Source organism: Stegodyphus dumicola, chromosome 2, assembly GCF_044657685.1.
Source record: "Stegodyphus dumicola isolate Sdum_Otavi_A_Nest chromosome 2, ASM4465768v1".
NCBI lineage: Eukaryota > Metazoa > Arthropoda > Arachnida > Araneae > Eresidae > Stegodyphus > Stegodyphus dumicola.
In genome coordinates this window covers 16,109,015-16,121,840 of record NC_140769.1, presented here as the reverse complement: position 1 = coordinate 16,121,840, position 12,826 = coordinate 16,109,015, and the positions used below count along the sequence as shown (strand labels likewise).

General features: G+C 32.3%; 1 protein-coding gene across 1 annotated transcript in view; it reads right to left on the bottom strand.

Annotated features, from left to right (window-relative positions):
- Ube2g1 (ubiquitin-conjugating enzyme E2G 1) overlaps positions 1-12,826 on the bottom strand; it is a 35,285-nt gene that overhangs the window by 9,828 nt on the left and 12,631 nt on the right. The window contains exons 3-4 of the mRNA XM_035371472.2: positions 7,238-7,335; positions 1,928-2,106 (exon numbers count right to left, since the gene is read on the bottom strand). Of these exons, the coding sequence (XP_035227363.1) occupies positions 1,928-2,106; positions 7,238-7,335 (277 nt within the window). The remainder of the gene's footprint in view (positions 1-1,927; positions 2,107-7,237; positions 7,336-12,826) is intronic.

Here is a 12,826-nt window from a genome sequence, read left to right as displayed (position 1 = left end):
AATTTGATTTTTTTTTTTTTTTTTTTTTGCTTTGTATTATTATTATAGATTATTAAATTTTTATAAATATCAGTAAGAGATTTGGTACCTAAAGAAAATGGAAAAAGAATTTAACCAAAAGCAGGAGTCTCATAGTTTTAGCCAAAGAAAAGATAAATTTCAGATATAAAAAGTGCTGATGCAAATGTTGGAAACACAATTGAATAATATTAAACTAAATTTTGAACTAAACCCTGTTCAAGTAAAATTAAATTATAAAATGTAATTAAGCACATTATAAACTTACACACAGTACACTATACATGCACATTATATGTAACATCAGGTTATAAAGAGGTATATTTATATTAGGAGTACATACGATGTAATATATATATATACGTATATAGAAAAAAATAGTAAAAAATTTAGAACCCAAATCACAAAGACATGAAAGAAATGAAATTTAGTAAAATACAGCAAAGTTTAAAAAAGAAAACTTTAATGTTTTATCTTTGTGTTGGTTAGTTCTACACTCAAAAGTTTTTCTTTTATTAGATAAAGCACTAAAAGCTGCTGGCTCGATAATACAATATCACAATTTTTTTTAAAAACAATTCCACACAATATACTGCTGAAAAATGAATCAATTATAAATAAAATAGTAAGGAATTTAGAACCAAAACCACAAAGACATGAAAGAAATTAAAATTTAAAATTTATCTATAACTGATTCTTTTTTCAGCAGCATATTGAATGTAAATAATATTGGGATATTTTTGTTTATATATATAGCATAAAAAAATTACACATATATTTTACATACATATACACAACACACATTAACTTAATTGAAAATAGCCCTTTAAATTTCTAATTTCAATACAACCCCTTTTACAGCATAATCACCTTATTTAATGTCACTCTTTCCCTGCACTATTCTACACTCTGAAAACCCTTGTTCATTCGCTGCTGAAGTTTTAAACTAAGAATTTCCAAATTATGAATATTCCACCTGTGTAATACATATCACTTTCTTACCTGCTGTCGCTTAGCTACCATTCTGTAGTTTTCATCTCTTGTTCTAAAATGTAACAGCATATGTAAAACTGTGGGATGCTGTTGTATCAATCAAGAAAAAATTTGTTTAAAAAGAATTGCTGCTGTTCAGAAATAAAATAGATAATTAATCTTCCTGACAGCTATAGTTAATTGCTAATATATACATTATAATGCCATTACCATTCCACTCATGACTACTTAATTAATTGATGTGTTCTTAATAAGTTCTCTCACTGTTCCATCTAAAATATTACATATATAAATTCACTCTCATTTCATTTAAGAGGAAAAAAAAAAAAAACCTAAGGAATATCAGTTGCTTTTGGATTTTGCATATTTGGCCAGCATGCAGTTTGAGTTTGAGACCACTGCTCTAGAGGATTTTCAGATTAATTTTTGTTGCAATAATTATTAATTACTGTTATTTCTTATTTTAGTTTCACATATTTTATGTCATTTAAGAAAGCAACATTAATCAGAGGAAAAAAAAATTACCAACAGAACTAAGGAAGGAAAATTTTATCTGGGAAGCAGTTTAGTATCAAGCCAAAAGAAAATCCCAATAAGGGGTAGAAGCCAAAATGCACCAACTATAACACCAAAAATACATGATATGCATTTAATGAAAATGTACCAAAAATAAGCTACTAAATTAAAATGCACCGACATGGTTAAAAAAATGCAGGCATGACTTTAATGGAGGGGGAGATTATATTTCATGGGTTCCATAAGATGAAAAAAATCCAAAGACTTACTGACATAAAAGTTAAAAAAATTAGAAAATTAAGTTTTTAAAATCCACATAATAAAATGAAAAGAATTTTAAATTAAGACATTATAACATTCTGTTAGTTTTTACAAATTTATAGTAAGTATATATACTCACAGCAGCATCTACATTTGCAGGAGACTCATCATTAGGATCAGCTAACATAGATATCACTGAAATTAGAATTGTTTCCACAGTATGCACTGGCAACCACCGTTCTGATGCCTTTTCATACCCAAATTTGTCATCACCTGGTTCGTGCAGGATAGATATGCAGACATCTCCTGTTTTATCAACTATAAAAAAGTATATTGAAAACTGATCAGAAATAAAACTTTAGTTATACAAATTAAAGTACTTAAGTATTATCAGAACCATTTTAGCCAAACTTTGGCAATCATGTGCATAACCATTCTTTAGGTAACCATGCTCATAACAATTCTTTAGTCAAGGTACATTGACATTTTCGTCAGGAGTCTTTACAAGGTATTCAAAATTACAACAATTTTGATAAGACAAATCAGGATATTTTTGCTTAAACATAATTTTAAAATATGCACTCATAGAATTTGCCAGCAATGGAAGAAACCAAAGTAATATTTCTGCAGATGTACAGTAATTTTCCACAAATCGATAAAATGCGAGATATGTTTGTCGATAGCAGATGTGCAGGGCTGGCACTGTGAAATTCTCTGACCCCCTCCTTTTTGGGGAAAAAAAAAAAGATTAACGTGCACAAGGGGGGGAACTCTGAAAAAATTTCAAAAGGATTTCTTGAAACATGTTTTATTTTTAATGTGTCACATAAGCCTTGTTTTATCATTAAAATTTGTATTTTAAATTGCTGTAGAGTGTTTTCTTTTGATATGTTTACTCATTTATAATAAAAAGTAAATTTTACCTTTTCATCTATAAAATATTGCCAAACTGACAAAATGGTTACATTAATACACAAGTATCAAAATATTTTAAAATGGATGCATATTTCAAAAATTGCTAAATAAGTGGGGAATTTCTGATAATTTTTTAAAAAATAAGTTAAACATTTATTTAAAAAAAAAAAAAATTGCTCAATACCTACACATTCAGCTTTTTTGGATGCAATATATATCAATTTATCATTCACATATGTTAAGTTAAATTACACCTTTCACAAGACACTTGTTAAAACTACAGTCCCGAAATCCTTTAAAAATTATCAATTGTTTTATCAAAACCTATGTCTCCACATCAGTAGACTTATGAATATTAGGAAGTAATATCCAAATAAACCAAAATAAGACTTCGCAGACTATAAAATTTAACTGATACCTATTTATTAATGTACGCAATAGTGTTCCAAAAACAAATGAAAAACCTATGCAAAATGGAAAGTTTATAGTCAAAGAATAAAAAATTAATTTTTTTTATTAAATGGTGTAGTCAAACACAAAATTGCTTATTTACAGTTAATACTTCAAGTATACAAAGAGAACTAAAAAGGATTAATATAAATTTATTTTTAAAACATCTGCTTTCTGGACATAACTTTCTGCCATTAAGCAATTCCTCAACAGTCCTCAAGCTACTACAGTACAAAGACCGAAATCCGGATGTCCATTATCTGGAATGATATAAAATCCGGACCTCAAAACAACTAACGTTTTCTCGTAGGCTTTACACATGCGCATTTGATTCCCCCCTCCACCCATAATAAAACATCTTAATCTCACTTCAGAGACCAGATTCTTAATCTCACTTCAACACTGAATAAAGCACAAAATTGTACGATCAATAATTTGGCTCCGTTGCTGCTGCGTACCTGCTTGGCCCACATCTCAAACCGAAACATTCCACATACATACATCGATTTGATGCCAACCTGAGGAATCATTATTTATTATACTTTCATCACCGCATGTTTATCAAAACCGCATGTTTATCAAAACATGACAACTTGAGTAATGACTCATGATATTCCGTCTTAAAGATTTAGGCTCTACAGGGTTCGTATACATTTTTGCACACAGAAATTAAGTACTTTTAAGGACCATTAATGAAAAAAATTAAGGACCAATGAGCAAATGGGAACTGAATAAATTCAATTGAAGATATTATCGATGCCTGAATTTTACTTTTGTAATACCATCGAAAAATAAAATAGATCCCTATGTAGTACGCATTATTACTAAACACGAATTAATTAACACAATTGTTAATAAGTTTGAGAATAAAATAAACTAAGCAATTTATCAAGTAGCATTAAATATTTTACACTTATGATAGTTGGTCATATTTGAATGCTTATATCGATTTCCTTCTCTTTTAAGCATCTTTTCTAACAATTAGAGATTTGTCTCAACGCGCAAACCGATGCTCTCACTAGTTTCTGCGTGCTTCATCTCTTATCTTGTCAACCTCTCCATAATGTACCTATGAGGTTTTAATTGATCTGGTAAAAGTTAAATAGTCCAAACCCCACGACAGACGTGAAGCATATTATCGCTATGTCTGAAAGTAACTACAATATCAGACAAAGGTTTAAATAAGCCTCTTATTTAAAAAGAACTTAGAACATAAAGGCATGTTCTGATGCTAACAAAATCAATTACAGCACACGGTGACATAATTAAACAAGAACAGTCAAATTCAAACTAATAATGTGGACTAGTAGTCAAAGACATAAATATTTTTGAAAAAGCATTTATTAATGCAGTTAGACATTACAAATGAATAAAAAATAATATTTCATAGGTTTTTTTAACAGAAAATCCTCCTGCAGTTTTCTCTTTTTATAAATTATAATCAGTAACGAATTTTTTCAATTACACCTAAATGTTTTTTCACAACCTGCAATTGGCAACCTTTTTTTTTTTTTTTTTTTTTCTTTAATTCTACATGAATAAAATTACTAAAGACACATACAAACTAGTGATAAGTTGTATTTTATAACAGCTCACTAAATATCACTGTTAGAAATAATATACAAACCAGAAATGACAATTTACAGTGACAGTAGGCATTTAACAATAGAAAGAGCAACTATTTGAGAGCTTCAGCCATTTTTGGAATGGACAATTTCAAGAATAAAGCTTTACCAAAGCATTTCCCTGGAAAGCCCTTGAGATTGCAAATTGTGTTTGACTGAAGCAAATACATTACTTGCCTCGTATCACGTCAATAGCCGTTCTAGGAAAAAAACCCAAAGGAAAAAAGCCCACAGGAATAATGCTCACAGGTATAAATGTTAACAGGAAAAAAGCTCACACAGAAATATACCCACATAGAAAAACACTCACATTGAAAAATGCTCACTTAGAAATATGCTCACACAGAGAAATGGAAATAAGCCCACTGATAAATAAAATACGTAGAAATATCCTTACATTTAGCAATCAATAATTAATCGATTTGAACATCGTACACCTACTTGAATTTTTCTTTAAAAAGTTATTGGACAAATGCTCATATTAACCTTTTAATGGGCGGTATATAAAAAGAATGAAAACCATAGTAAAATTTTGCATGTAATGTAATATTTTATACCACTGCCCCCTGTACGACAGCTTTTTTCCCCTTGTAATTGCCAATAGTTTATTTTTGTTTTTTATTTACTCTATTTTTGCGTACTTTTGATGTGTATGTATAGAAATTGATGTTTGAATATAGTTATTTAAGTTTGGAGCCAAAAAAGTTCTAGAAGACCACAGTTTCCAATTGAAGTGTGGAATCATTATGAAGCAGCCTTGGAACAACAAATTATTACGAAAGCTAACAAATTGTTACGAAACAACAAATTATTACGAAAGCTTTCATAAGGTACTAAATTCATTATTTAATTGTATCCATCCTAGTATAAGGTTTTTGTTTGACGGACTGAAAAAAGATTTAGCCTGTCAACGTTTATTACTAGCTATTGTAAATGCTGGACGTGCTGAAGTAATAATAAAAAAAAAAAGAAAATATGAAACCTTACATTTGGTAATCGCGAATAATGTAAGAAACTATGATGAAACAGATGATAAAATTAGATATTTACATATATTAGCTAATATTAAGTTTGTAGAGACATTAGGTATTTTGGAAGCAGGAGATGGGAAAAATGAGCAACGCCTTTGCCGGGAATTGAACCACGGACCTCTGGAATACGAGCTCAGCTTGCAGACCACCACACTACGAAGGCATGCTAGGAAGGTGGGAGAAATACCTTATATACTCCCCCCTTTTAAAGGGCGACTGGGATTTTTAAAGGATCCAATCGCCAAATCCTGGGTCTGGAGAATCATCATCCACCATCCTTTTAGTTTGGCGGCCACTGTAGAGACATTAGGTATTTTGGAAGCAGGAGATATGAAAAATGAGCCTTTGAAGTCTTTGAAGGAAATCGAACCACAGACCTCTCGAAATCGCTTTGAGAGTGCTGACCATTATACCATGAAGGAGCACTAAGAAGGCGGGAGAAATAAATTATATACTCCTCCTTTTAAAGGGCGAATGGGTTTTTAGGGGACCTAGTCGCTAAACCCTCGTGATGAAGAATCATTATTCACCTCCTTTTAGTTCGGGCGCCACTGTAGAGACTATTAGGTTATTTCGAAACAGAAGATGTGAAAAATGAACAATGCTTTCGCTGGGACTCGAACCACGGACTTCTCAAATTCGCGTCGAGTGTGCTAACTATTACACCATGAAGGCGGGAGAAATACCTTATAATGTAACCATAAGCACAAAAACGTGTTTTTCTGATTTTGTACTCATAATCGTTTTATAAATGTTTATATTATCAAATGTGTAATCTTATAATTACAATTATTTTATTTTTTTTAACAATTAAAATTGTAATAATTTTTCGCTGTATATTCTGTTTCATTTTCCTTCCTTCCTCCTCCCTTTCTCCTGGTTCAAAACGGCCCATTTGTTAATCTTATATAGCAACTAAATCTACACATGAGTCATACAGTTTTTGATATATGTATGTATATATATATATATATAGATGTTTTGGTAGCTTAAATAATTTTTCTTTGAAAAATTCAACTAGGTGTACAATGTTTAAATCGATTAATTATTGATTGATTAATGTAAAGATATTTCTATGTATTTTATTTATCAGTGGGCTTATTTCCATGTCAGCAGATATCTATGTGAGCTCTTTTCCATTTCTAAGTGAGCATTTTTCCATGCGAGCTTTTTTCTATGTCGGCATATTTTTGTGTGAGCTTTTTTCCTGTGGGCATTTTTCTGATCACCGTCAACAACACATCTTGAACTCGCAAATTAAAATCGAATTCTTCTGGCATTTAATCACATATTTTAGGTATATACCATTAATAGTTAAATATTTAAAAATTAATTTTAATAAAATTAGAATAAAAAGAAATTTTGAGAGATTATCAGCATTTAAATAACTGCTAAGTCTCCAGACTCGGCATGCAAAGAACTACTTACTATTTGGATGCCATATTTCTGTAATGAATTTCATCCTAGGAGGTCGAAGAGGATATTCTTTGGGGAAGTATAAGTGAGCTTTGAAGAAACCTCCCTCGCTAAAAAAAGAAATCGAAATCCCAAATTATCCATTACTGTTTAAAAAATCTGCAATAAATTCATTAAAGCATTATAACAATTTCAATAATATTTTTTCTTTCTATATTAACTCTTTGGAACCAGGTTTAACTAAAAAGTATATTACAGCTTAAAATTTGGCTATGTCCAATATAATAGCCATGCCTTTTTTCATTTCTTCATGACTGAGACAGTAAAAGACTAACTGTCGATCTTAATGTGTACGGAGACACACTTCATCAAATGGCATTCCCGATTTTCATTGCTATTGGTCAATAAATATATCTTCTTTAGAAATGAATTCCCGCAAAAACTACTGTCACAAGGAAGCAACTTTTTGAAATATGAGAAATGAGACACCTTCCCTCTTTTCTTTAAAGAACACAAAACATTGGTTCAAAACATAAATTGCCGATTTAAAATTAGTAATGCACTAAAATAACATTAAATGTGCCTAGGTGCTCTATAGCACATTGCTTATTTAATAATATTTTTCTTAATGTGATTTCATGTTTATTAACAGTCACGTTATTCAATTTTTTATAATTAACAGCGTTACTAAACTAAGAAAGGAGCCTACACATTTATAACAGCAATTAAAAAAATCAATAATTTTACAGATTGGCAAATTTAAATTATGATCCTGATATTAATGCCATACATCTGATCTTACAGCTACAAAATAAAAGATTTTGGCTTCTAGTTTATACTGCCAACAAGGTTCAAATAATAGGCACTAAGGTTTTATTCTTCTTACTAAAAAGTATTATTATTCCTGCCATAGCCACAAGACTACTCAATCATGCTGTTTTAAGCCAAAAAGTTGTATGGTTTTGCGGAGTAATCAAACTGCATTCAACAAACAAAAATACAGAGGATGGTATAAGGTCTCGGGACAGAATAAGATGGCATCTAGAAGCCACTCACACCATAAATATACGACAATAAAGGTCAAAGCATAACAGATGAAGTACAACACCTATAATCTATATGATAATGCAACATTCTTGCACACATAAATCATATCTTTAGCACAAATGAAAATTCACAAAAGATAAGCAGATAAAGAGTTTTTGCGGGCCAAAAGCATTAAAACTAGATCACAGAAGAATGGTGCATTGTGGTTTGTATTATCGATAAATATAATTCTATTACAAATGCTAAACATTTAATACTTTCTATAAAGGAACCGACTCATATTAACATTACATAGGGAGAAAACCACAAAAACCAACCATGCAATCAGCCTGTTCACTTTGGGTTCAAATCCAGGATGAACTACCAGTATTCAGGGGTTTAGCATGTGACTTACACTGACTGAAAAATCTAAGACCTGTATAAAATTGACAATCAAGATATGGAACAAAGACCTAAAATGCCACTGTTATGTAAGCAATGAACAATAAATTTGAAATTTAAAGGATATCAAAACAAACATTCCAAATAACTTAAGTGTGAAGAACTAAAATAAAAAAATATTAACTTGAATTTAAATGTTTAGTTACTACTTTACAAAATTACAGATTTAATTTAACATTATAAAAACATTTACGTCTTTTCATGCATTTGTCGCGGCATGAGTCCGAAAATACAGGAAAATGAGATGGTCTGTGTAACATTGATGTACATTTCTCACCATTTTGCACATGTCATCCTGTATCAGGATCAAAGGTAGTCTATATTTTAATGTACTCCTAGGATTATTCCCAAGTTGTTGTATAATTTATGGTAACCTCAGTATTTTACATTGAATGTTATGGAAACCCTATTATGATGTGATTGCTGTAATTTCTACTGTCGGGAAAATATTTCTCAAGGCTTATTTATGCATAGGATGTTGATTAGTACATTGCTCATTTTGTGCTTTACACCATAAAATGCCTGCTGGTGGTACGGTTAACTTAAAGTTTCTGTACACTTTGGAATGGTTTAGGTTTGGTTTGGTTTATTTAGTTATGGCAAAGTACACTAGGGCTATCTGCCTAAGGGGAGGGATGCCTTCGTGAAGGTCTTTCTAAGAGAAACTGGCTCGTATACATGTTACATATAAGGAAAACCATGAAAACACCCATGCAGCCAACCCGTTCGCGGGATTCGAACCTCGGACCGAACTACCAGTGTTCAGCGACTTTACCACTCAGCTGCTGGTGGGCCCTACACTTTGGAATGAATGGGACAGAAAACATCGATTGACTGGTATGTAAATGAAGATTTAAATGGCTTCATTCATCTCTTGGTAAATTACAAAGAGATATTTAAGGATTTGGAAACTGGAGCTCATATCAACACTATGAAAGGTATGGGGTGTAAATAAGAAGGGATTTTTCGAAAGAAATGCCTCCGGCAGTATGAAGGATATTTTGTGAATTTATGTGGCAACAACAGTATACGGTTCAGATAATTTTAAACAGTTTTTGGATGCTGTTAAGGAATTCTGTGTGCAACACACTGAAGGCACAGAAATTTCTAAATAAGGTAAGTATATATTTCCTTTTTGTACTATGCAGATTAGAAAACATTTATTCCCCCCCTTTTTTTTGTTTGTTATTTCCTTGTTTGATTTACGGTGCAGTTTATTGAAATTATAATCCTTCTACAAGGGCTATTCAGAAAGTAAGGAACGTTTCCGTCTGACGTCGCTAGGCCCGCGCCGATCACATATATTTTGGTATCTGTGTGCTCGGCATCTCAGTCGGCATCCAGCCATCACAACGGGAACATTTCCATGCTGCCCATTTTTTCGATATTCAAATTTAAAATGTGCGCTGCAATTGAAAATCCTGCCAGTTGTGAGGTGCGGTCTGTGATATGGTTTTAGTTGGCAAAAAACCTAAGGAAATTTATCAGCTAGTGTGTGAAGTGTATGGAAACAATGAAATGAATGAAAGTTCAATCCAGATATTGTGCATTCAGTTTAAAAATGGCCGAACTAACGTTCACAATGAAGAGAAGAGTGGACCCCTAGTATTGTGACTGACGATCTTGTCGCTAAAGTTGATGAAAAGATTCATGAAAACCTTCGTTTCACAATAACGAAGCTTTTGCTTAGTTTACCACGTTTCACGGACTTTATTTTTTGAAATTCTCACACAAATAGGTTGAAATTGAAAATCACACAAAATAGGCTACCACAAATTTTGTGCAAGATGGGTGCCAAAATTGCTTACAGACCACCACAAATCTTAGTGAATGGGGGCAGCTTTGACATTTCTGGAGGCCTACGACAGACATGGTGATTTATTACTGGATCTAATTGTAACTGGTGAGGCATGGGTGAGACACGTAAATTGCGAGACAAAATTACAGTCCATGCAGTGGGGGCACACAAGTTCCCCCAAAAGACCAAGAAAATGTTTGCAAACCTTATCACCAAAGAAGATTATGGTAACTGTGTTTTGGGATAGGCAAGGTGTGCTTCTGATTGATTTTCTCGAATGCGGTGCCACAATAAACTCTGAGCGGTACTGTCAAACTTGCACAACCTTAGGAGAGCAGTTCAAAACAAGCGCAGAGGAAAGTTGACATCCAAAATTTTGTTTTTGCACGACAATGCCCGACCTCACACAGCAAATCGCACTAAAAAACTCCTTAATTCATTCAAATGGGAGGTTTTCCCTCATCCGCTCTATAGTTCCGATCTTGCACCTAGTGATTTTCACTTGTTTCCAAGAATGAAGAACTGGCTAGCAACACAGCACTTTGACAATGACAAGGAGCTGCAGGTGCACGTCACTGAGTGGCTGAGATCACAGGCAGCAGAATTCTATCATGAAGGAATTTCAAAGTTTGTTCACCACTATGTTAAGTGCCTCAATTTGTTTAATGACTACGTAGAAAAGTAGAATTTTAGTCGCTCTTTCTGATGTACATAATATTTTTTTTCTTGTACTTAGTTTCTTTTTAATTCTAAAACGTTCCTTACTTTCTGAATAACCTATGTATATTTTAATTATGCTTTATTGCATTATGTTTTGGACGCTATTTTACTTGGGAGGACATTGCATGTAAGCATAAAAGGCAGCCCCCAAAAAAATCCCCAATTTTCACCACCCTGAAATATATTCCCCCCCCCCAGATCAATAATACTGACTTTGTGGTTTTTTGAAACTGTTCATATCAAACAGCTAACAATCCAGGGGGAGGGAATTCCTGGACTGATATTAATTTTTCCTGCTTTGCTATTTACGGCACGATATAAATAGCCTACCACATTTGGTACTTTGACATATATTTGCTGACAACACACAAGTACCAAAATTTTTTGAATGCAAAAATATTTTTAAAATTTAAGAAGTTACAATAATCTTCTGTTATCAGGATTGAATTCAGAAATGTATGAATGTGTTCATGTACATATGTCTGTGTGTGTGCAGACACACACTTACATACAAACATGTGCATACATACCTACATTTTTTAATCCCATCCAAATAAGAGAAGAACACCGAAACCACTTCTAAATTTAACACTATCTTGTACTTACTTTGCTGAACAATATAACACAGCCATGTGGAAGAAAAATATATTATCACTCAGGCAGGACAAAACATTTCTTTTGGACCTCCAGATTTCATAATGCTAACTTTTCTGATTAAATTTTAAAATGCTTCGCAGAGTGGCAACACAAAGATTTTGTATTACTCAGTTTCTAAACTCAAGTTTCTTATATTCTCTCATTCTAAACTATGAAAGAAATAAAATTAAATTCAAAACTTGGGCTTCAAGGTATACATGTTCAGGTGGAACCACTATGCATGTTCAAAATTTGGTGGCTCTATGTGCCACCAAATTTTGTAACTGTTCCTGTGCTCTGTTGATTCTTTTACAGCTAACGAGCATTTGCGTTTATAAAAGAATGGTTACAGAAAGACAAATATATTGCAAAATGGCAACACACTTTTTTAAATTGCTGAGTTTTCTGGTTAAATTTGAAAATAAGTATCTTGTAGAGTGGCAATCCGAAGTGTTAAAATTGCTGAGTTTTAATTCTTTACTGTACACTACAATTTAAAGCTGGAATTTCAAAAAGAAAAGTTGTAGGCTGTCTGTCTCCTTAGGCCAAAAAGAGAATTCATGTATAATTTTGTAAAGATTGCACTCACTATTTTGATTCTGGGGGGTGTCTACTCAGCCAGAGCTCTTAAAAGTGCGTCTAAGCAAACATCGCAGTGAAGCATGTAAATGAGTAGAAGCTTTTGTATTATGAATGCAAAAATACTATTATACTTGTGCAACAGATTTAGCATGATCCACAGTATGCCATGGAGAGACCTGCTACTCTACACCCCCTCCTCCCAAAAAAGACCTTAGTGACATGATTTTTTATGCAATAATGAGAAATATTTACAGTTCCCATATATATATGTACACATATGTAAGTGTAAAAAAATACGTATAAAAATATTTACAATCCCTATTTTTTAGTTTACGAAATTTTTCGAAACACATCGCACGCTTTTAGCAAAAACACAG